The sequence below is a fragment of the Chelonia mydas genome, chromosome 13, assembly GCF_015237465.2.
Source record: "Chelonia mydas isolate rCheMyd1 chromosome 13, rCheMyd1.pri.v2, whole genome shotgun sequence".
NCBI lineage: Eukaryota > Metazoa > Chordata > Testudines > Cheloniidae > Chelonia > Chelonia mydas.
The window spans coordinates 3,857,971-3,882,237 of NC_051253.2; the positions used below are offsets into that span (position 1 = coordinate 3,857,971).

Sequence of the window (24,267 nt, forward strand, 5' to 3'; positions counted from 1 at the left end):
CTTCAGGAACACCCCACACATACCGGCCGAGCGTCTCCACCAGATAAGAAAGCGCCCAAGACGGAGCAAAGACGACATGTTCCGGGAGGTACTGCACTTCTCCAATGCAGAGAAAAGGGAACGCAAGGCATGGAGGGAAGTGGAAAGGGAGGACAGAAAATAAAATCAGGAGTTTGTAAAGGATGTTGCTGAGCAGATGATTAAAGTCATGGAGGAGCAAACACAGATGCTGAAGTCCCTAATAATGCTGCAGACTGAGCAGATGCATGCCCACCCTCCCCTGCAGCACGTTCAGAACTTGTTTACATGTCCCGCACAGTCCTTTCTGAGAGGTCTCTGTTTCCCCTTCACTCCACCTCCTTGGACAACTTTCAAAATGATAGCTGGACATACACACAGCTCTGAAAGTCTGCCTTTCCCTGGTACCTCCTTTCCCACCAAGCCCCTTTCTGTGTGTTTGCGTGTTGTTTCTTGTTTATTAAAAGCAAAGTTTTTGAACAGTAACTCATCTTTATTTGTTTCCTACAAATTGAGATAGTAGGCGCTACCAATACACAGGCAGTGTAATCATTTGCTTACTGGAATGTAAGGCCCCAAACGTCACCATTGCTTCTTAGGAAAACTACATGTAATGTAACACTGCAGCACCAATCACAGAGATATACATTACTGGTTCTCATTTGAAAGCGTTGCCTCAAAGCCTCCCTGATTTGAATTGCCCCACTCTGGGCCCCTCTGATAGCCCTGGTATCTGGCTGCTCAAAATCAACAGCCAAGTGATCTGCCTCAACACTCCACCCCCAGCAAACCTTTCACCCTTAGCTTCACAAAAATTATGCAATGTACAACACGTGGCTATGACCATGGGAATATTATCCTTATTGAGGTCTAACCTACCATAAAGGCATCGCCAGCGCGCCTTTAATCTGCCAAAGGCACATTCCACTGTCATCCAGCACCTACTCAGCCTGTGGTTGAACTGCTCCTTGCTGCTGTCCAGATCCCCCTGTAAGGTTTCATGAGCTATGGCTGTAAGGGGTAGGCTAGGTCTCCCAGGATCACTATGAGCATTAACCATCCCCCACTGTAATCTTCTAGTCTGGAAAGAAAGTCCCCGCTTGTAGCTTTTTATACAGGCCAATGTTCTTGAAGTTGTGTGCGTCAGGCACCTTCCCGGACCACCACGTGTTGATATCAGCAAAACGCCCACGGTGATCCACAAGGGCCTGCAACACCATGGAGAAATACCCCTTCCTATTGATGTACTCCATCACAAAGTGGTCTGATGCCAAAATTGGAATACGTATGCCATTTATTGCCTGTCCAGTTACGGAAACCCATTTCTGCAAAGCCATCCACATTTCACACACATTTACCAGAGTCATTGTCCTTTGTAGCAGGATGCGATTAACTGCTCTATACTCTTGCATTAACGCAGCCCCAACGGTTGACTTCCTGACTCCAAATTGATTCACAACTGACCGGTAGCAGTCTGGAGTAGCCAGCTTCCACACAGCGATTGCCATGCACTTCTCTACCAATAGGGCAGGTCTCAATCTGGTGTCCTTGTACCATAGTGCTGGGGCGAGCTCCGCACACAGTTCCAAGAAGTTGGCTTTCCGCAGCCAAAAGTTCTGTAGCCACTGCTCGTCATCCCAGACATGCATGACGATATGATCCCACCATTCAGTGTTTGTTTCCTGAGCCCAAAAAGCGACAGTTCACCCTCTGCAGCTGTTCTGTGAAAGCCAAAGCAATCTAAAGTTGCTCTTATCCATGTCACACAGCATGTCAGGCAACTGGGAGTCTTCTTCAGTTAGGAACTTCATGATTAACTGCGCTGCCTTCGCGATGTCTTCATGACAGTTATCAGAGCATAGGAGAGCAGTGCAGGATCCATCTCCTCTCACAAAGATGCTGGGGTGCACAGCAAACAAGGGCCGTTGAAAAATGCTGCGAAAGAAAGCTGGAAGCCTATGGAATGCTGGGGCAGAAAGCAATGCATCATGGGGTATTGAGCCAGGTCCCAAGATGTGCCGCGATCTGCTCTGCCTTCCCACAACACCTAGCAGCAGAAGGTGTTGAGCTGGACTGTGCGATAGGTACCCACAGTGCATTGCTCATACTGTCGATGATAATGCCCAAACTGTGGATACGCTCTGCCGACAAAGGGAGCAAGTGTGAACGTGACATACAGATTTTTATTATAGCAATTTTTGAGTATCGACATCACTTTTATCGACAAAACTCTGTAGTGTAAACCAGGCCTAACTTCTCCCTTGTTTCTTTTTTGCAACTGAAAGTGTTTTACTAAAGATCTGTGAACAAACCAAATCAACCCATGAATACAGATGTGCATTTTATAGCATCTCTGTGTACCCCATAGTTCAGGCTGCCTGGCATCCGATGAAGTGAGCTGTAGCTCATGAAAGCTTATGCTCAAATAAATTTTGTTAGTCTCTAAGGTGCCACAAGTCCTCCTTTTCTTTTTGTGGATACAGACTAACACAACTGCTACTCTGAAACCTATACATATAGTATAAGCCACTGCAGCCATAGGCAGACAGCTAATTAAAGACACTATATCAAAGTGTTCCTCTACTTCCTGCCTTGTACTAGTGGCTCTCCCCGTCTTTCAGTGCTTGCTAATGGAAGGAGAGACAGACAACTGGCTCTGCATGGCTTCCCTATCCTCCCAGTTAGTTCCTGGCTTGCAGCAGCTTAATCTGCAGAGTACATGCAAAATAGACTATTTAAAGAGAAGAAATTTTAAAAATATACACAAATGTGAAATATATTTAGGCTACTTTGGACTGTAAATATTTCTTCTTTACACTCAGGGGATGCTGTTGCAATCTTAGCTAGCACAGAACACTGATGCTATATGTGTTAATCTTTCACAGAAGATTCCCATGCAAGAAAGCAAGGGCATGCTGGCCACTTGATAGAGAACATCTCTGGCTATCTGTGTGCATAGCCATCTCTACTGGATTTTAAAGACCTGCATTTGGATTTTCTAGCAAACAGGCCCAGTGTAATTACCGCAGCACATTCTCTCCACCTCTCTGAAGTCCTGAGGTGAGGAAGGGAGAAAGAGAAAATAATAGTTAACAAATTTCCTGACACTTCAGCAGTTTCACTCTGTATAAACTGGGTGTGCTAAGCAGGAGTTTATGGAGGATGTAAATCTAAAGTCTGGCCTGCTCTGATAAAGAGGGGGAGGAGGGCGGGATTGAAGTGACTGACTGACTGACTGAGTGATTCATTGGCTGATTACGTAAGACAGTGCTAGGGTACACAGGAAAGTCAAGTTCAGGAGCTATCGGTCTTTCCCATCTGACTTTTCAGCAGATGACTGTAGGGTAGAACTACAGTGTCAAGAATCAGGTTTCAGAGTAGCAGCCGTGTTAGTCTGTATTCGCAAAAAGAAAAGGAGGACTTGTGGCACCTTAGAGACTAACCAAGTTATTTGAGCATAAGCTTTCGTGAGCCACAGCTCACTTCATCGGATGCAAGAAATTGTCAAGAAGTGTCAAGAAATTGGTCTCTCTTCCAGCCACAGGATGAGTATCTTGTTCACACAGATCAGGGGCAGCTATAATGTGGAGATAGGAGATCTTGTGTGGCAGGCATCTCAGAATCATGAGGTAGATGAAAACTCCTAGGATTTCAGAGTTCCTGCTTTGGACAAGTAACAGCACGGGAGAGGAGGAAATAGGATATTCTGATACACGGGTCTCTCAATCTCTCCTGTTGAAGCTGTTCCACTGTGTATAAATAATTAGTCAATGGAGTAGGGAACTATACAAAAATGACGATGCTAGTTAGGTAGAAATTAAAAAGAGCAGTCACAAGGGTCAAATGCCTGCATGCAGCATGGAGACTACTTAAAAACACCACAAGAGAGGCTCAGACTAAAAGTATACCCCAAATCAAAAAAGACAGCAGGAAGAACAAAATAATGCCACCAAGGCTAAACAAAAGAGCAATGGAAGCCATTAGATGCAAAAATGCATCATTTAAAATTTGGTCATCAAATCCTAATAAAGAAAATAGGAAGAAACACAAACTCTGGCTAGTAAGTTGTAAAAGTATAATACGGCAGGCCAAGAAAGAATTTGAGAAGCAACTTGCTAAAGACTTGCAAAAGCTAACAGTACATAAGAAGCAGGAAGCCTACCGAACAGGCAGTGCAACCACTAGATGACAAACGTGTTAAAAAGAGCACTACTTAAGGAAGACAAGGTCATTGCAGAGAAGCAAAATGAATTATTTGCATCGGTCTTCACTGCCAAGCATGTGGGGGAGATACTCTCATCAGAGGTATTCTTTTGGGGGGACAAATCTGCAGTACTGTCCCAAATTGATGTGTCAATATAGGACAAACTGTTAAATTAAACAGTAATAAGTCACCACCAGATGGTATTCACCCAAGAGTTACGAAGGAACTCAAATATGAAATTGCAGAACTAAGTGTAGTATGTAACCTATGACTGAAATCAGCTCCTCTACCAAATGACTAGAAGGTAGCTAACGTAATGCTGATTTTTAAAACGGACTCCAGAGAAGATCCTGGAAATTACAGGCTGGTAAACCTAACTTCAGTACTGACAAATTGGCAGAAACTTTTTAAAAAACAAAAACCCAGAATTATCATAGACACATAGATAAACACGATTTATTGGGGAAACAGTCAACACAGCTTTTGTAAAGGGAAATCATGCCTCACCAATCTATTAGAATTCTTTGAGGGAATCAACAAGCATTTGGATATGGGTAAGCTAGTCAATATAATGTACTTGGATTTTCAAAAGCCTTTGACAAGGTCCCTCACCAAAGGCCCTTAAAGCAAATTAAGTAGCCACTGGATAAGAGGGGAAGTCCTCTCATGAACTGGTTGAAAGACAGGACACAACGGGTAGGAATGAAGAGAGCTGAACAGTGGGGTCCCCCCCTTAGGGATCTGTAACTGGGACCTGTGCTGTTCAACATACTCATTAATGATTTGGAAAAGGGGGGTGGAACAGTGAAGTGGCAAAGTTTACAGACAGTAAAAAATTATTCAAGATAGTTAAGGCCAAAAGCAGACTGCAAGGAGTTACAGAAAGATCTCAAAAAACTGGGTGACTGGGCAACAAAATGGTTAAATTCAACATTGATAAATGCACATTGGAAAAAATAATCCCAACTACACATATTGAATGGTGGGTTCTAAATTAGCTTTTACTACCCAAGGAACAGATCTTGGACTCAATGTGGATAGTTTTCTGAAAACTTCCACTCAGTGTGCAGCAGCAGTCAAAAAGGCTAACAGTATGTCAGGAACTATTAGGAAACAGATAGAAAAGGAGACAAAAAATGTAATAATGCCACTATATAAATACATGGTTCCTGAATACTGTGTCCAGCTCTGGTCTCCCCATTTAAGAAAGGATATAATGGAAATGAAGAAGGGCAACAAAGATGATCCAGGATAAGGAATGACTTGCATACAAGGAGAAACTAAAAAGATTAAGGCTGTGCACCTTAGAAAAGAGATTACTAAGGGCGGATACGCAGAGGTCTAGAAAACCATGAATGGTGTGGAAAGAGTGAAAAGGGAAGTGTTATTTACCCTTTCCCACAATACAAAAACCAGTTGTCACCTGATGAAATTAATAGGGGGAGTACGTTTAATACAGAAAAAAGAGGAAATACTTTTTGACACAATGTACAACTAGCCTGTGGAACTCATTGATATGGGATGTTGTGATGGCCAAAAGTATAACAGGGTTCAAAAAAAACTGGATAACATCATGGAGAATGGGTCCATCAAAGGCTATTAGCCAAAATGGTCAGGGAGACAACCTGGTGCTCAGAGTGACCCTAAGCAGGAGTGGAAGACAGGGATGAATTACTCCATAATTGCCCTGTTCTGTACTCTCCCTCTGAAGCTCTGCTACAGGCTACTGTCAGAGACAAGATACTGGACAAGATAGACCATTGTCTGACCCAGTATGGCGGCTCTTATGACATGAACCTGGTCGTGTCATGAACTAGATATGAACTCACTCCCAGGTGAGTGCCCTAACCACCAGGCAATAGAGTCACTCAGTCTTTCTCTGGCCCTATGACTATTTAATTATTTATACTCAGTGGAATAGCTTCAACAGGAAAGAGCCCCACATCAGAATATTCTATAGCTCAGTGGTTAGGCCACTTACCTGATGAGGGAGACCCAGGTTCAAATCTCTTGTTCACATCAGGTAAAGTGGGGAATGGAACTTGGGTATCGCACATTTGTAGGAGAGTGGCCTGACCACTTATAAAGGAGGTGCACACACCCCACAAATTATTCACCCAACTCAATCCCTGACAACCTACATCAACAATTCACTGGCCCAAATAATTTTGACGATGACCTGCTGCAGAACATGCTTATTCTGTCTGTATCGGACTGTCACATGCATGTTCAGCATGAAGGATCGTTTTAAGTCAAGTCATGCTCCAAGCCTCACCCACATATACATTTCACTTCCAAGGTAGTGCTGTGCTTTTCTGAAGTCTTGCTAGGCATAAGGCAGGCCTGCAAACCTGCAGAGTCAGAACTGCAGATGCTGAGCTGACACATACAGGGAAGACTGTTCGAGGAGTAAGAGTCTAACACCAGGGAAGAAAGGAATAATTGTAATTCAATAATTCAAGTTTGCCACGGGATTCCTTCCCAGCAATTTGTTAAATTCATCTAGGGGAACAGCCAAAGTACCATTTTAGTTGGACCTGCCTTGTGGTGGTTGCAAAAGAGAGACAGATCTATCTCTTACATACAGAACACCAATACACCATGGTCCTCATTCAGATCTCTCTCACATGGGTGTAAATTAGGAACAAAAACCAGTGTATGCGAGAGAAGAGTCAGGTTCTATACCTTCTATTACTTTTAGTGATTACTTTTGGCAGGGAAAACTAATCCAGCTGCATCTTAAATCCCAACCTCTAATAACCTTCAACAGTCTTTGAGTCAATAACTCATGACACTGTTGAGGCGCCTATAAAAATGATATTTTTCCCACAGAAGTTTAACTGGAAGAAAAAAGGCACTTGAAATGGAATAGACCAATTTTCCTTCTCTGCTTCGCCACACCCCTTTCTCCCCCCGTCTCTGTTCCCCTGTGCAGATGCAGGACAGTTGTGTACCTCAGCAGACAGAGTTTGGTGGGATGGGAGAGTACTCAAATAAGTGTCTGCAGTTACAACAGCGTGTCCCACCACCAAACAACTATTTGCATTAGGTGGTTGTCATGACAAAGCTGTGGGAGGCAGCCGCTGCTCACATTTCATCAGACAGGATCATTCAAGCTTCTTCCCAGAAGGAGCCATAAACCAGAGGAGGAAAAAACAGTGAATGGCAGCAGACTTCCCAATCTATTTCAAACGAGAGATTGTTTTGGTCAAAGAAATCTGTTTGGAGCCAGTTGTAAATATGAAAATGGATTTCCTGCCTACTGAAAATCCAGAAGCTCTGGAAGCACCAACATGTATACATGCTCTGGGTATAAGCCAGGGAAGTGCCAAGGAAAATTCAACCAAATAACACAAACAGCCCTTCACTACTTAGGACTTCTGTGTATAAACAGGCCATTTTCATTTTGTGAACACAAAGAGTTAGCCAATCTAGGAAAATCTAGGAAAGTCTAGGAAAATAAGGAACGAACACAAACCAGGCAGTACAGTATCTAGAGTATCAACTTAAAAACTGATTTCAAACATGAGAAAAAACTATATTTTACAGCCATTCCAAGTTCACTGTTACGTAGGATTTTGAGAAGCAAAACTCTGTTCTATATCTCGGTAGTGTTTTTGCTAAGGGCCTATTAGTAATTACCCTGGCGCTGCTGAAAATTACAGAAAGAAGGTCCCTGCAGAATGCTGCTAAAATCCTGGACCCAAAAATACACATTGCGAACAAAAGATTTTGCTATCACAATATGAAAACAGTTGTGGATCAATTTCTTGACATGGGCACATGGTTTAGTGAATAAAACACTGATTTAGTCACCTGTTTTCACTCCCAACTGATTCATATCCACCTTAATGTGCACATCTCAGAAAAGTGACCACTTTAAAACAGTACTTTTTCATTTAAAAGACATTTTCCTTAGGATTTGTGCACATATCTGCTTCGTGTCCAAAAACGGTTTGTACTGCTTTTCTACTCTAAGATAGAATGAGCTGTGGATTCTATTCTAGTTTGAGTATTAAACAGAATTACCAATAATTCCAATCATTACAGCTGAAGAGTCCCACTGAAGATAGCAGGCTTATGAAGATGTCACTGAGTGCATAATTTGAAGACAGAGGAGTTGCACGGATGCCACTGAGGTCCTATTGGTCGCAATGATGCAGGAGATCGAAAGAGCCCAGTGACTCTCTCCAAGATGAGTTTGTAGGGATGAAAATTAGAAGAAGCATCCTTTTACTTATGAACTACATGTTTGAAGTGACAAGTTTCAGAGTAACAGCCGTGTTAGTCTGTATTCGCAAAAAGAAAAGGAGTACTTGTGGCACCTTAGAGACTAACCAATTTATTTGAGCATAAGCTTTCGTGAGCTACAGCTCACTTCATCGGATGCATACTGTGGAAAGTACAGAAGATGTTCTTATACATACAAACCATGAAAAAATGGGTGTTTACCACTACAAAAGGTTTTCTCTCCCCCCACCCCACTCTCCTGCTGGTAATAGCTTATCTAAAGTGATCACTCTCCTTACAATGTGTATGATAATCAAGTTGGGCCATTTCCAGCACAAATCCAGGGTTTAACAAGAACTTCTGAGGAACGGGGGTGGGGGGGTCTTTGAGAAACAGGACATATGGACTCTCATGGTATCCTTTTTCCAAAGTCATTTCGTAGAACAGATCTGTATTTTAAGATCCTCAATTATGTGAGTTTAGAACAGGGGTGGCCAATCTGTGGCTCCGGAGCCACATGCGGCTCTTCAGAAGTTAATGTGCGGCTCCTTGTATAGGCACCGACTCTGGGGCTGGGGCTACAGGCGCCAACTTTCCCATAGGCCGGGGGGTGCTCACTGCTCAACCCCTGGCTCTGCCACAGGCCCTGCCCCGACTCCACCCCTTCCCGCCCCCTCCCCTGAGCCTGCCATGCCCTCGCTCCTTCCCCCTTCCCCCCCAGAGCCTCCTGCACGCCACGAAACAGCTGATCGGGAGGTGCGGGGAGGGAGGGAGAGGCACTGATTGGTGGGGCTGCCGGTGGGTGGGAGGCGCTGGGAGCTGGGGGGAGAGGGGAGCTGATGGGGGGACTGCTGATGTATTAGTATGGCTCTTCAGCAATGTACATTGGTAAATTCTGGCTCCTTATCCGGCTCAGGTTGGCTACCCCTGGTTTAGAAGACTTCAGCTCACACCAGAGGGGATGGTGGTTCCTACTACTAAAATACACGCAAACCAGCAGGACACTGTGTGATCTGTGTTTGAGGAGTTTAGGAATAAGATGGCATGGGGACTGTATTGCCAATTACCTCAAGGATAAATGAAGTCAGTGGGAATTTGGAATGTGCAAGGAATGCAGCATCAGACTTTCAGAAGCTAATCCAGTTATCTCAGCGTGGTCTACCTATACTATAGCTGAAGCACTGATACATAAAGGACTTCAGCATCTAACAGACTCTTCACTTCATTAGAAATATAATCCTGCCTCTATGTCCAGCACTACAGTGAATTATGGCCTTAACTTAATACAAATCTATGCAAATGCACACCCTGTTGATGCAAATTTTGAATAAGAGAGAGTTAAGTATTCCAGTTGCAGGTTTTGTTAGTGCATTATGCTTAGAGGGACAACGGTATTAATCCAAGGTAGCTGGTACACTGTGTTATTTCAATCAATCTCCAGTTTTTTTAAAATCAGATCAGCATAGGATCATTTAGAGCTACCTATTGTTATTTAATTTTTGTTTCAACCATTTTGTTGACTTGAAATTATTATTAATTGCATTTAACAGACATTTGCTGACCAGAAAAAAAGAGGAAAAACAAAGTAAAAAAAGATGTAAAACTCAGTACACACATGGATGCCTACATGTTAAAAAAAAAAAAAAAAAAAAAAAAAGAATCCTGCACTAGCAAGGAGACTGGCTCTGTCTAGGTATTTATATGACCTTCAGTCCCTGGTGAACATTATCAAATTTATCCTCAGTATCTGTGAGGGGTAGGAAAGTGCTATTATCCCCATTTCACAGATGATGAACTAAGGTACAGAAAGACTAAGTGTCTTACCCACAATCACACAGGCAGTCTGGGCACAGCTAAGAATTTAGCACAGATCTCCCTTGTCCCATTCAAGTGCCTTAACCATAAAACCTCCCAGCTTCCTCTCTAGGGATAACCTAGCATGTCTTTTCCATCTCTAAAATATATGGGTCTCAAGTAATGATACTGTAGTAGAAGAAGAAGAGTAAAAGACTCAGCAAACATATAATGTTTCCACAGTACAGCAGATGGAACTAGTGGTCAATTAACTGCTGCTCAAGAGAAGGCCCTCTCTCCCTACCTTATTACTTTGTATGTCTTAGCAAGTAAGCATAAGGGTGATTCAAGGAGAAAACCCACTGGAGTCCTCTGCACTGTTCCTAATACGAGAAGGGACACTGTGACACCTATTTGATGTCAGCAAAATGCTGGGAGGTGAGAGTGTGGGATTGCAAAAGGATCTCCTCACATGATTTCATGGAGAGGAGAGTGCTGTACCCTGTATTCTTTCCCCACTCACCCAAGGAAAACAGCAACATTTACTTTAACTTTTTTTGCTTTAATTTAAAGCCATTTGTCCATCTTGAATGTTTGGGAGGAGATATCCCCCTTTGCTTCAGGGCCTGTCTGCATTACAGTTTAAGACATTCCAACAACTAACAGTTTCCATGGCCAGTGTGGACATGAATGCATCACACTCCCCTCAACCAAGAACTGTGTTTTGAAACCTCGCTATAGTCTCCATCTGTGCTACAAAAATGAAAGAGCTTAACAACAGTTATTAAACTCTACTGTACCAGAACCAAGCTATAATACAGTTTAGTACAGCATGTATGGATAAGACCAACCAAACTCAAAAAATCAAAGCATTGGCTCAAGCAGAAGCCTAGTTTAGTCTTTGCAGCAATTCCTACAATATCAGGCAATTTGGTTGTCCCCTGACCCAGATACAACATGGTTTGGGCCTGCAGGGTAGACAAAACCAAAGTGATTTTTACCATGGCCCTGAGGCTCACGTCAGGTCAGCCAAAATCCAGGATTGTAGCAGAATATGGTTAAACCCTATTTGGGAACAGTGTATGCTACAAAACCAAACCATGTTTTAACAATGTCAGTGTTGTAACAGAAGTTCCTTCAACATAGTAAAAATTACAGTGTAGACAAGACATTCAGCTAAAGCCTAGTTTTAACCCAACTTGGCCACTCCAAAATTTAACAGCTGTTGGTAAACCCTGTTTTCCTGGCTACATATACTTGGCCACAGATAATCAGGAAGGGGATATGGGGATTATTAATCTAACTCTACTTGGTTAGCATGGTATCCAAGGTGAAGGGGGAAATCTTGGTCCTCCCTTGTCAAGGAACAAGTCAAACAACCACAGCACAGGCAGGATCATAAGGGACTGACTCTCACTCCTACTCTGAACCCTGTATTTCACAGGTATTTGATGTCTGCTTGGGTTGAATATTAAAGCCCCAACCTCCATGTCACTTCTATTGCATATGGTGAAACCATTTCTTACCCATGTTGAGACAAGTTTGTGGTCACTAGCACAGTTTTCACTTCTTCCACACCACTGCCATCAACCACATTGTCAGGTGTCGTTACCACGACCACCTCCTCCATGTGAACGCTCACATCTGGGGTTGCCATGGTTAGGCAGGAGAGCACAAAGATCACCAGCTGCGTGGAGAGGTCCCTCCGTGAACTGGTTTCCTGTCAAAAAAAGAAAGACCAAAAATGTGATACATGAGAAGATTCTCACTAGTAAAAATGGTGAAGAGAAGAACCAACACAGAACAGGACCAACACAGAACATTGTGGCAGAGGCACAGGCCAAGGGTGGCCAGCACGTCCCTTGGCCTGTGCCACTTCCCGCAGCCCCCATTGGCCTGGAGAGGCGAACCGCGGCCAGTGGGAGCTGCGATCGGCCGAACCTGCGGACACAGCAGGTAAACAAACTGGTCCGGCCCGCCGGGGCTTTCCCTGAACAAAAGGGGGACCGGCTTTGAGAACCACTGGTCTAGATAATACTTAGTCCTGCCATGAGTGCAGGGGACTGGACTAATGACCTCTCGAGGTCCCTTCCAGTCCTATGATAACTGTAAGTGAGAGCAGCACTTGCCCTTTAGAAAGCTTATTACTAGTGAAATGCAAGAGCCAGAAAGAATACAGCATGACTTTCAGATACCAACCTGAGCCTGAAAGGCTGACAATTACCTGAGAAAAAAAAATTATTTACTTGTGAAGTAAGCAATATTTGACATACTAAATGTGGAACCTCATCAAGCCTTTTAAAAAACACAAACAAACCACAATGTCACTTCTCAGAGCAGAGTGACACCACACTTAAGGATGTCATCTTAAACGCCTCTGGAACTACTTTCTCCAGGTGCAAAACAGACTGTTGCAGATAGTTTGGATTCTGGGATCAGAGATTCAATTGCAAAAGATTTTAAGTGACAAAACAGGAAACCCCTGACAGAAGCCCTACTTATTTAGCACGCTCTCTCCCAACCGCCCCCTCTTCTCCCCATCTACACTATGCTATACTAAATTACACACACACACACACACACACGCTATTTCTATTGCTCCCACGCTGCACACAGGGAGCCAACGGCTTGCCTTTCCCCTCCTTACCAGTCTGAGCATTGGTGCTCACAGCTGCTGCCCTAGCTGTCTCTGCCTTCCTGGTCACATACCCAGCCACTTTATAATGCGGAGAAGCCCAAGCCCTGCCCCTAGAGCAAGGCCTGGAATCCCCTCTTGCGTAAGAACCACAGAGCTCTGATGAATCATCAGCTGCCAGCTCGGGGCAAGTAGTCAGCCTGGGCATGGCTCTGCAGCACACAGGGAGCAGGGCTGCTCCCGAACAGCTCGAAGCCCAGCAGATCCAGCCTCTGCCTGCTGTCTCCTCAGGCTCTCTGTACTCCTGTTCTAAGCCTTCTATAATCTCCTGGCTTCTCTTGAACCTTTATTTTACCCATTCATTCTTCTTTCTTTGACAGTGACTTGTGTCTTTACCCAGAGCCCTGCTTTCCAAAATTAAGGCACTCTTTTCTACACATGGACCCCTATGCTCAGGTAGGGCCCAAAGAAGTCAGCAGAGCTCAGCCCAGAAACAGGGGTCCGCACACATGGTGTTTGTTGCAGACTGGAGCCTCAGTTTTATACTCCACTCATCCTACAGAAAAGCAGAGCAGGGGAGAGGCTAAGACAGTTTAAGGCTCCTTACAAGAATAACCTGACCCTCAAGTTGTTTGCCAAACAAAACAAAACAGAAGTTGCCTTGGGTCTTTCCCCTGCCGCCACTTCTTCTTCCCAACCAAGTGTGTTATTTTAACAAAAGAAAATTATGTTGCATGTCCCCTCCCTCAAGGACAAGCTGCAGATCCGCTCTGACCTACATTTAAAAATCCTGGGTGTACTGGCTGACCAATATGAAGATGAGAAAGAATTATTCCCTGCTTCAGCTTCCTTGTCAACATTACCAGTTATGCCCCATGTGGCACTTTGGGAAGAGCACTACAGTCAGCTATAGGCTTGCTTCCCAAAGGGCAGTAGAGGCCGTGGCAATCTGAGCTGTGAGCCACAACAGGAATTGAGTCAAGCAAATGGGCAGGTAGTTTTTTCTACCAGTTGGTGCCACTTCCAAACACTGAGGTGGGAGGCCAGTTTTTATTTTCAGCTTCAGATCAGACACAGTTACAACTCAGGCTCAAATCTTCGAAGAGCTGTACATCTGTAAAATGGGGACTGTACTTCTTTTCTCCCACATTTGTCTGTCTTGTCTACTTCAAATGGAAGTTCTTCAAGGTAGGAAATTTCTCTTACTATGCATGTACAGCACCTAGCACAATGAAGCCCTGCTCTCGGCTAGAGCCTTTAGTTGCTAGCTAACACCACTAACAAATCACATATGAAAGTAAGAGAATTTGCAGCCAAAATTTCTAAACCAGCTTTATCTCTGCCCTATTATTCCCAGCCAAACTTTCCCAAATAACGGTCAAGACACAGAAAAAGCACACCACTGTCTCAAAGGAAACTCTTTACACTGGGTTTCAAATTGTAACAGAGCCTATTGCTCTTTATGACTAGACAACCTTTTATTCCATGCTTTCCCAGGGACCACAACTTTCTGTTCTATACAGGTTCTTATACCATGCTTATCACCATAGTATCTGAGCACCTTCCGCTAGTGCATCTCACATGTCCACCTGCTAACCATTCAGCAACCTGCACCCATCATCCCACTATGGACAGAGACCTCATTCCACCTTATTCACCCTCCCAATATTGGCAAGAGACCCTATGCTCTAGCTACTATACAATCCAGAGATCAACTACTACAATGGCCCACCCAATGCTGAAGATACTGAATTATAAAACAACTACAAAAGGAGAACTTAGAGTTGTTAGAATCATAATGTAGGGTTAGAAGGGACCTCAAGTAGTCATCTAATCCATCCCCCAACACTCAGGCCGGATTAAGCACGCCTAGACTATTCCCGACAGGCGTCTGTCTAACTTGTTTTTAAAAACCTCAAAATGACAGGGATTCCACAACTTGTCTAGGTAACCTGGTCCAGTGATTAACCATCCTTATAGTTGGAAAGTTTTTCCTAATATCTAATCTAAGTTTCTCTTGCTGCAAACTCAGCTGATTACTTCTTGCCCTTCCCTCAACGGACATAGAATATCAGGGTTGGAAGGGACCTCAGGAGGTCATCTAGTCCAACCCCCTGCTCAAAGCAGGACCAATCCCCAACTAAATCATCCCAGCCAGGGCTTTCTCAAGCCTGACCTTAAAAATATCTAAGGAAGGAGATTCCACCACCTCCCTAGGTAATGCATTCCAGTGTTTCACCACCCTCCTAGTGAAAAAGTTTTCCCTAATATCCAACCTAAACCTCCCCCACTGCAACTTGGGACCATTACTCCTTGTTCTGTCATCAGCTACCACTGAGAACAGTCCTCTTTGGAACCCCCTTTCAGGTAGCTGAAAGCAGCTATCAAATCCCCCCTCATTCTTCTCTTCCGCAGACTAAACAATCCAAGTTCCCTCAGCCTCTCCTCATAAGTCATGTGTTCCAGTCCCCTAATCATTTCTGTTGCCCTCTGCTGGACTCTTTCCAATTTTTCCACATCCTTCTTGTAGTGTGGGGCCCAAAACTGGACACAGTACTCCAGATGAGGCCTCACCAATGTCGAATAGAGGGGAACGATCACATCCCTCGATCTGCTGGCAATGCCCGTACCTATACATCCCAAAATGCCATTGGCCTTCTTGGCAACAAGGGCACACTGTTGACTCAAATCCAGCTTCTCGTCCACTGTCACCCCTCGGTCCTTTTCTGCAGAACTGCTGCCGAGCCATTCGGTCCCTAGTCTGCAACGGTGCATGGGATTCTTCCGTTCTCAGTGCAGAACTCTGCACTTGTCCTTGTTGAACCTCATCAGATTTCTTTTGGCCCAATCCTCTAATTTGTCTAGGGCCCTCTGTATCCTATCCCTACCCTCCAGCATATCTACCTCTCCTCCCAGTTTAGTGTCATCTGCAAACTTGCTGAGGGTGCAATCCACGCCATCCTCCAGATCATTTATTAAGATATTGAACAAAATCGGCCCGAGGACCGACCCTTGGGGCACTCCACTTGATACTGGCTTCCAACTAGACATGGAGCCATTGATCACTACCCATTGAGCCTGACAATCTAGCCAACTTTCTATCCACCTTATCGTCCATTCATCCAGCCCATACTTCTTTAACTTGCTGGCAAGAATACGGTGGGAGACTGTGTCAAAAGCTTTGCTAAAGTCAAGGAACAACACGTCCACCGCTTTCCCTCATCCACAGAGCCAGTTATCTCGTCATAGAAGGCAATTAGATTAGTCAGGCATGACTTGCCTTTGGTGAATCCATGCTGACTGTTCCTGATCACTTTCCTCTCCTCTAAGTGCTTCAGAATTGATTCCTTGAGGACCTGCTCCATGATTTTTCCAGGGACATGGAAAACAACTGATCACCATCCTATCTATGACAACCTTTCACATATTTCAAGACTTATGTCCCCCCTCATTCTTCTTGTTCCTAAACACGCCCCACTTTTTCAACCTTAGGTAAGTGCTCTTGCCCGCCCCCCCCCCAAGATTTTGGTGGTTAAACTAAGTATTCATGAAAGAAAGGCTCTCACAGCAACAGCTCAAGCCAAAACAATACAAGGAGTTGCTAGGAGAGTGCTCTCTTTCGCTTTCCGTGTACCTCCAGTCTTACCAGCAATCTTCTGCTGGTGGCATCTGACTCAGATGATGAAAAGGAACATGCATCAGTGCACACTGCTCTGGATCGTTATCGAGCAGAACCCATCATCAGCATGAATGCATGTTCACTGGAATGGTGGTTGAAGCATGAAGGTACATATGAATTGTTAGTGCATCTGATACGTAAATATCTTGCAACACTGGCTATAACAGTGCCATGTGAACATCTGCTCTCACTTTCAGGTGAGATTTTAAACAAGAAGAGGGCAGTATTACCTCCTGCAAATGTAAACAAACTTCTTTGTCTGAGCAATTGGCTGAACAAGAAGTAGGACTGAGTGGACTTGTAGGCTCTAAAGTTTTACATTGTTTTATTTTTGAATGCAGTTATTTTTTGTACACAGTTCTACATTTGTAAGTTCAACTTTCATGATAAAGAGATTGCACTACAGTACTTGTATTAAATGAATTGAAACATACAATTTCTTTTATTTTTACAGTGCACTTTCCACTATCACTGCAGCTGTCTGCCTAACCACATGAATGAAAAGAGGGACAAAGAAGAGACGCTATGCTTTAAGAAACCAGGATATGCGGAAAGATTAAAATTCCTTGGACCTGACTTCAAACAGCCAGAAGGAGCGGTAGAAACCTCCCCTGCCATCCCCAAATACAAATTGCACTCTCTGGAAACAGGCATAGAACTGCTGATTTTGGAACTGCTAAGGGGTTCCATCCCCAACCCATTTCTGAAGAGTATCCAGCCCTGAATTCTGCATCAAATCAGAAGGTACACAGCAACACATAAAATGCTTGGAAACATATTGAAACACAGAATTTTAGATTAATTATTATAGAATCAACAAATTCATTTTAATATTTAATTATATATCTGTGCTTTTCATGATACCACAGATATTCCAGAGCATCACAGTAACCAGAAGGACTTGCCTCAGATACTAGGTCAACTGTTTAACAGAAGGGAACTGCCAGTAACCCTGTTTTTTGGGTGGGGTTTTGCACACAACATGCAGTGACTAGGGGTGCACTTGAGCTTTACGCAGTCTGGGGGAGGGCACAAACTGCACAAGGTGAACATATTGCATGCAATGGTAGGGGAGATCTTGGCACTTGAGAGGTCTATGGGTACGGAGACTACAATGTTAGCAGGTGTGAGAGAGAAAAAGGCTTCCACAGAATGTCTGAGGTACTTTTGACTACAAGATGGTGCACATATTACCTACATACTCTACACAGTGCCCAAAGGCATGTTTCCAATTGGAATGATGGCACAATGCATGCAAAGTAACAGGGGCTGGTTGCAATGAAAGGTTATGGGATGCATTTCGTAGAATGCCCGAAGGAGGAGAGAATTTAAATGGGGGTAGGGTGTAAATATTGCACATAACACCTAGAGAGAGTGGCGCATTATCGTGCAAGAAAACGCTACATGCAACACACAGAAGGAGTGTACTGTAAGGGGAGCGGGTGATATGAACACTGTGCAGGCAATGCCCAGAGGACAAGGGTGTACACACTGCATGCACTATTCAGAGGCGGGTCTGCTGGCAAGGCGTGGGTGCGGAGACGGCATGCACTGCTCGCCGAGGGTACTAATCCTGCAGGCACAAAGGGACGCAAGGTGGTGCAGACAATCCCTTCCCTGTCCGGGTAGGGAAGTGCACAGCTCGAAGCAGGGTGGGGCAAGCGCCGCATTCAACCCCCGGAAGGGGTGGGGGGGAGGTTATATCTGGAGGCAGGGGCAGGGGGTCCGTGCACGCGCAGGCGCGCGCGGCTCAGCGGCAGGCGATGCCCGGGGAGCCGGCCGAGGGAGGGAGGGAGGATGCGCGCGCGGGCGGGCGGGCACCGCGCGCAGCCCCACGGGGGGGGGGGGGGAGGGGGCATTTCCACAGGCGGCGCGTGCAGCCCCCGCCTCTTCCCCTCCCGCGCGCTGGGGCCCCCGCAGTCCCAGCGCAGGCGGGGGCGGGGGCGGGGGAGGCGCAGGCGGGGCGCGCTCACGCTGGCAACGCCGGACGGGGAGGAGGGGGGGAGCGCGGGGGCGCGCTCACGCTGGCAGCGCCGGGCGGGGGGGGAGCGGGGCGGGCGGCCGGGCGCTGCCGCCGTCTCCCTGCCGCTGCCGTAACGTCCTGACGCTCCGCAGGGACCCGCTGGCCGGACGGTGCGTGCGGAGGCCCAGCGGCGGCGCCGGGCCCGGCTCTTACCTCAGGCTGGGGCTCCCGCTGCCCCGCGCAGGCTCCGGCTCCTTGTTAGGCGGCGGGTGGGAGAAGGGGGGAGCCGGGCTCCGGCGCGCGCCGCTCTGCCCCGCGCAGGCGCACGCGGGGGCAAGGCAGCGCTGCTGGGACTTATTTAGCGGGGGCGGTGGAGCCGGCCGGCCTGTGAAATAGGTGCCGGCCTGGCCTAGCGCGCCTGCGCGGCAGGACGTTCTGGGGAGCTGGCTGCAGCGCCGGGAGGGGGGCGCGGGCCCCGGCCTCGCGCTTCCCGCTCTGTCCCCTCTGCGCTCAGCACAGCGGGGGAGCGCGCGCGGGTGCGCGCCCGCCTCTCTGCTCCAGCAGCTGCTGCTGAGGCTGCTGCGACGGGCTCGTGCATTGGGCCACCTGCCTGTGCATGCTCCAGGGGCACGGGGCATTGTGCAGGCACCTTCCCGCCGCAACTTGTGCCCGCGTTCCGTGCGCGCGTGGTCCCTACCTCCTGTGGTGGCTGGTGCACGGATCTCACTTGGTGCACGTTCTGTTTGTGAGCTGGCCCTTTCTCCCCCCACTCCTTTCCCCCTCCGCATTAAGCGTTTATATGGTGCTTCGACATTTAAGTGCTCATCTGCCTGCGTTCCCGGTTCTGCAAGCGTTCTGTGTGTGCACGTGCATTTCCTTTGTGTTTGCCTTCAGCCTGTACATGCATTGCACCTGTGCATGCATCCTGTTTAGGATTGGTGGTGGCTGCAATACGTTGCTCTTGCAGATGTATATTAAAATGTCGCAAACGACCTCACACTCTGGGCCTTACCACTAGAGCTTGTAATGAGGGAGAATTAGTGAACATCTAGTTCCTGCTGGTGGTGTAATATTTTTTATTATAATGCATCTGTGCTAAGACACTCACAGTACTGCACTGATAGTTAAAAATACACAAACCTTGCTAGTCCAATAAAATTTAAAATATTAAGTTTAATTCAGGTTCTTATACTGCCCTTTTCAGCATAGTAGCTGAGCACCTTCCAGAGGTGAATTAAGCAAAGTGACTAATGTTTGTCACGTGTGGTTCTCCCTTCCTTTTCTCTTTTTCTTTCTGATGATTTGTTTTGTTTTGTTTGCCTGCTCTGCTACATGTGTATATATTGAAGGCAAGGTTAAAAAAAGTGCATCTTGCACTTGGAACAGAAGGTGATGATGCCTAAGATGGTTCTGGGATCTTGTGAAGTTTGTTCCACAACCTGTGACTGGCCCCTGAGAAAGTTCTCTCACCAGCATAGATGAGCTTTATCCATGTGAATGACAGCTCCCTCATGCTTGGCCTGACTCCTGAGAAGTGGTGCTGTCATCAATACCTGAGCATCAGGCAATCAGGTATCCTGGCATCCAGTCTCTTGAAGATCAGCTCAGGTGACGTGTTATCACCTTTGAAATGCAAAAAAAAAAAAGAAAAAGCCACCCCCCCCCGCTCCGCCACAAGGCAATCCCACCGCAACCCCAACCCAACTCTGCAATGTCCCCTTCAACAGCCGCTAATAGTGTCTCAAACCCTCTCACACACACATGCAATGCGTTTGCATGTTGGTGAGCAGACAGCTGCTGTATTTTCAACAGTTTTGTTCTGTTATCGCTTAAACTGTGGAAGTGGGAACACTGCAGCATCTTTAGCTGGACATAGAAGCTTTTAACATTAGCTGTTCCAGTGTATTGTGAGAATAATGCAAATCTTTAGACCCATGTTAAAAAAAAAACCTGGCAGATTAAATTATTTTTATGGCAACTGGAAAATCCATTAAAAAATGGCCAGGCTGGTCAAATACTGGCCAGCTGATCACATTAATGCCATCTGACTAGGGCTCTTATGGGAGGTAGTGTAGAGAGCAGAGAACAGGTTTGATATGATCATGGTAGCTTGTGTTGTTGAGGAGAGACACTGCAGCATTCTTTGTGTGTTGGGGTTTCCTAAGGGCTGATGGCTTCATGCACAGGTGTATTGCACTGTTTTAGTCCATCCAGGAGGGGACTAAGGCATGAGTTACTGAGGCCAGGTCAGTGTTCACTAGGATGGGATGGAGTCTCTTAGTAAGCCTGAGATGGTATACTCCTGGGGGGATTCTGCAGCACTGCGCACCCGCAGAATTAATATCCAGTGTGGAATTTTTTTTCTGCACAGAAAATGAATTCTGCCCAAGTGCTGCAGTTCTGCCGTTTTCCCACCAGAGGTCACTGTGCGCGGGAACAGACAACTGCTGCTGACCAGCCGTAACAGTCAGCAGCTGGCTGTGTTCATCACGGGGCCCTGCCCGTGGAGCCAGGTTAGGAGGGATGGGGGATATTGGGGGGTGGGGGGGAACAGTGGGGCACACAGGGCTGCTGTGGGGGGTCACAGACTGCGGTTCAGAAGGGTAAGTGGTGGGGACCAACTGGGGTGGGGGCTCAGGAGCTAGTGGGGTGACAGCATTGAGCCAGGGGCTGAATGGGAGAGGGGTTGCAAGGCCACAGGGGGAGAGGGGTTCAGGGATACATGGGGATGGGGGGGTGCAGGGACACATGGGGACGGGGCAGATGTGCCTGACTGAACAGGAGACGCTTCATGGGGCTGTGAGGATGACACACAGAAGAATCTGGCCCTCAGGGACCAGCTGTAGAGAAGCTGACAAAAACCAAGGAGAATGAGGTTACTTAGTCTAGATATGCATAAAGAAAACAGTCTCTTGTGATGTCTAAGTGCCTTGCCTACATTCCTGGGGACGGAAACTAGTTCTAACTTCCTGTGATGTTTTTTGTAAAAATTCCTGAGGCAGGATCAGTGGTATATTGTGGAGCATGTAGAAATACAGAGGCAGCACTATCCCTCCAGTAAGGACATAGATTATTTTCAAAAACAGGAGGATTGTGCTGTAAAGTTAGAATTGCCCCTTCTGCAGGCTTCGTGCGCACATGCAGAAGATGTCCTGGGGCCTCAGGCTCTTCAGGACTTGGTGCACAAATGTTGACACGGTAATTGGTTATTGGCTATTTTCATTGTCCTTCCTAAATTGGTCTTATGGAAGACTTCTCCATTAGGAAATGGAGTCCCTTATTTCTTATAACATCACCACCCAATGTCTTCCACTCATTTCAGTTTCTCATCTATCAAATGAAGTTTCTTGAATTCTGCCACAGTTGTGCTATTTTTAATGGGATCATTAAAAGCTGATGCAGTCTAGATGGTGATCCACTTTTATAGATGTTTTCATACAAAGGGGGTAGGATTGTGACATTGTCCATTTGCCAAATTAGCCAAAATCTCATCCAGTGAAAGCAAAAATGGATGTGAGGTGAAATGTCCAGAGCATACAGGGAATTTAGCCAAACATCTTCCACTTAAATGGAGAAATCCCCTGGGCCACTTTGAAAAATCTTAACTGCAGCTCTTATTTCTTCTCTCTAGATGTCCTCCACGCACTTCCCTGTGTCCTGTGGTCTTAAGTGCAGATAACTCACTAGGTTTAAAAGACCAGTATTGCCCTTTGTATCCCCTACTCATGACCGTGTATATTCCATTTTCCCCACTGCATTTTCCACTGAATGCATCCGATGAAGTGAGCTGTAGCTCACAAAAGCTTATGCTCAAATACATTGGTTAGTCTCTAAGGTGCCACAAGTCCACCTTTTCTTTTTGCGGATACAGACTAACACAGCTGCTACTCTGAAACATTCCATTGCCTGTGACTTCGGGTGCAGGAGCTGGTTTACTGGGCTTCCTGGATGTTTTCTTAGATCCTGTCCTTGTAAGACATTGACCTTCAAATACTGTTGAAGTTAATAAAAAGAAAAGGAGTAGCTCACGAAAGCTTACGCTCAAATAAATTGGTTAGTCTCTAAGGTGCCACAAGTACTCCTTTTCTTTTTGCGAATACAGGCTAACACGGCTGTTACTCTGAAACCTGTTGAAGTTAATAGGCACCCAGTGGCATGAGGCCTTCCCTTGTATCCCAGGATGGAGGTGCCTTTCCAAAGAGATTTGAGCGGATATAAAGTGCAATGTTTTGGAATGAGGTTGCTTTTTTTAAAAAAAAAAAATGTTTTTTTAGGTAAAAACTACTTCTGCTGAGCTGAGTAAGGGCCAATGCTAAAAGATGTTTGTAGGTTTCCCAGAATTTTAACCCTTTTTTTTGACAACTGACTGCTGAGTTTTTGATCCTTCTCTCCTCATCAAAGGGCTTTGAACTCTTCACTTCCCCTAGGATTAGGTAAAATAATGGTGTTATCTGCATTGAAGTGTTTAATTAATTAGTTTTTCTCCTGGAGAATGTAGTTAAATTACAGATCTGTGAGCTGTCTTTAAGGATAGGCAATAATTACTATTTAGTTCAACAAAAACTTAGATTCCATACTCTTTGAGCCAGTTTTATATTCTGCTGAGTTATTATTTTCCCAACAAGAACAGAAGCCGTGGAAGATTCAAATAAATTGGGTGTATTAAGAGAAATGGAGGCATGTGGTTTCATACCAAGTTTATTTCTTTTTGTTTTTCATAATCACTTCTTTTGCACAACAACAACCTCAAGTTGACAATTAAATGCACGTGGTAGACCTAAAGGAACCAGACAAGGCTCCATTACAGTGATGGAAAGTCTGTTCATAACACCATTTACAGTATCTTATTGAGCTGTCTATTTGGGAAGAGCAAAGATAGCACGCACTGGGTCATGAGGAGTGAATCCTGCACAAGGCCAATGATATTCAAATCCAGATTGGCTCTAGAGAGAACACGGGGGCAGCCCTGGGGAACTGAATGGGCCCATTGTTTAATTTTTGTCTTAGCAGGGAGGTGGCTGATGGCATAATAGTCATAATACTCAGCACTTGCAGAGTGCCTTCCATCTTCAAAGTGCTGTGCAGACATTAACTTGTTAATCCTCTCAACACCCCTGTGAGGTAGGGAAGTATTATTACCCCGTGTTACAGATGAGGGAACTGAGAAACACAGAGAGGTGGAGGGTACCTCTACACCGCAAGAAAATCTGCGGCAGCAAGCCTCAGCACCTGGGATCAACTGATGTGGGCTTATGGGGCTCGTGTTATGGGGCTAAAAGTAGCGCTGCAGACATGCCTGCTTGGGCAGGGCTCAGGCTCTGAAACCCGGCGTGGGCGGGGTTCAGACTGAGCAGAAATGTCTGCTTTATTTTTAGCCCTGTAGCGCCAGCCCAAGTCAGTTGATCCGAGCTCTGAGACTCTGGGGCTGCAGGCTTTTTTTTTTTTCTTTTTCTTTCAGGGTAGACTTACCCCAAATGACTTGCCCAAGTCAGGCATTCCTGGCTGCACTTCCTGTTTTCAGATAACATCCCTCCAGCTTCCAGTGAAGTCGGTTATCCCCTCAGCCCCGAGTAGGCTCTGGGTTATAGAAACCTAAATGCTGGTCTGTGCCCCTCATCTACATTACTTAGGCACCTGTACAGAGATGGAATTTATTGGTCCTAATATGTCATGTCATCCCTAGCATGGTTTGCAATAAGTATCTATAGCACCATAAACAGCCATTCCCTGACTCTTGTTTCAAG

General features: G+C 45.7%; 1 protein-coding gene across 3 annotated transcripts in view; it reads right to left on the reverse strand.

The window, feature by feature from the left end:
* GMEB2 (glucocorticoid modulatory element binding protein 2) overlaps nt 1-18,903 on the reverse strand; it is a 38,894-nt gene extending 19,991 nt beyond the window's left edge. The window contains exons 1-2 of one of the 3 annotated variants that reach the window (XM_037915591.2): nt 18,737-18,903; nt 11,773-11,966 (exon numbers count right to left, since the gene is read on the reverse strand). In XM_037915591.2, the coding sequence (XP_037771519.1) occupies nt 11,773-11,903 (131 nt within the window). In that variant the 5' untranslated portion in view covers nt 11,904-11,966; nt 18,737-18,903. Of the gene's footprint in view, nt 1-11,772; nt 11,967-12,893; nt 13,023-18,736 lie in introns of those variants that run through there. The other 2 variants (XM_007062509.4, XM_027824950.3) reach the window with 2 other exon arrangements.
* Between the last annotated feature and the right edge of the window lie 5,364 nt (nt 18,904-24,267).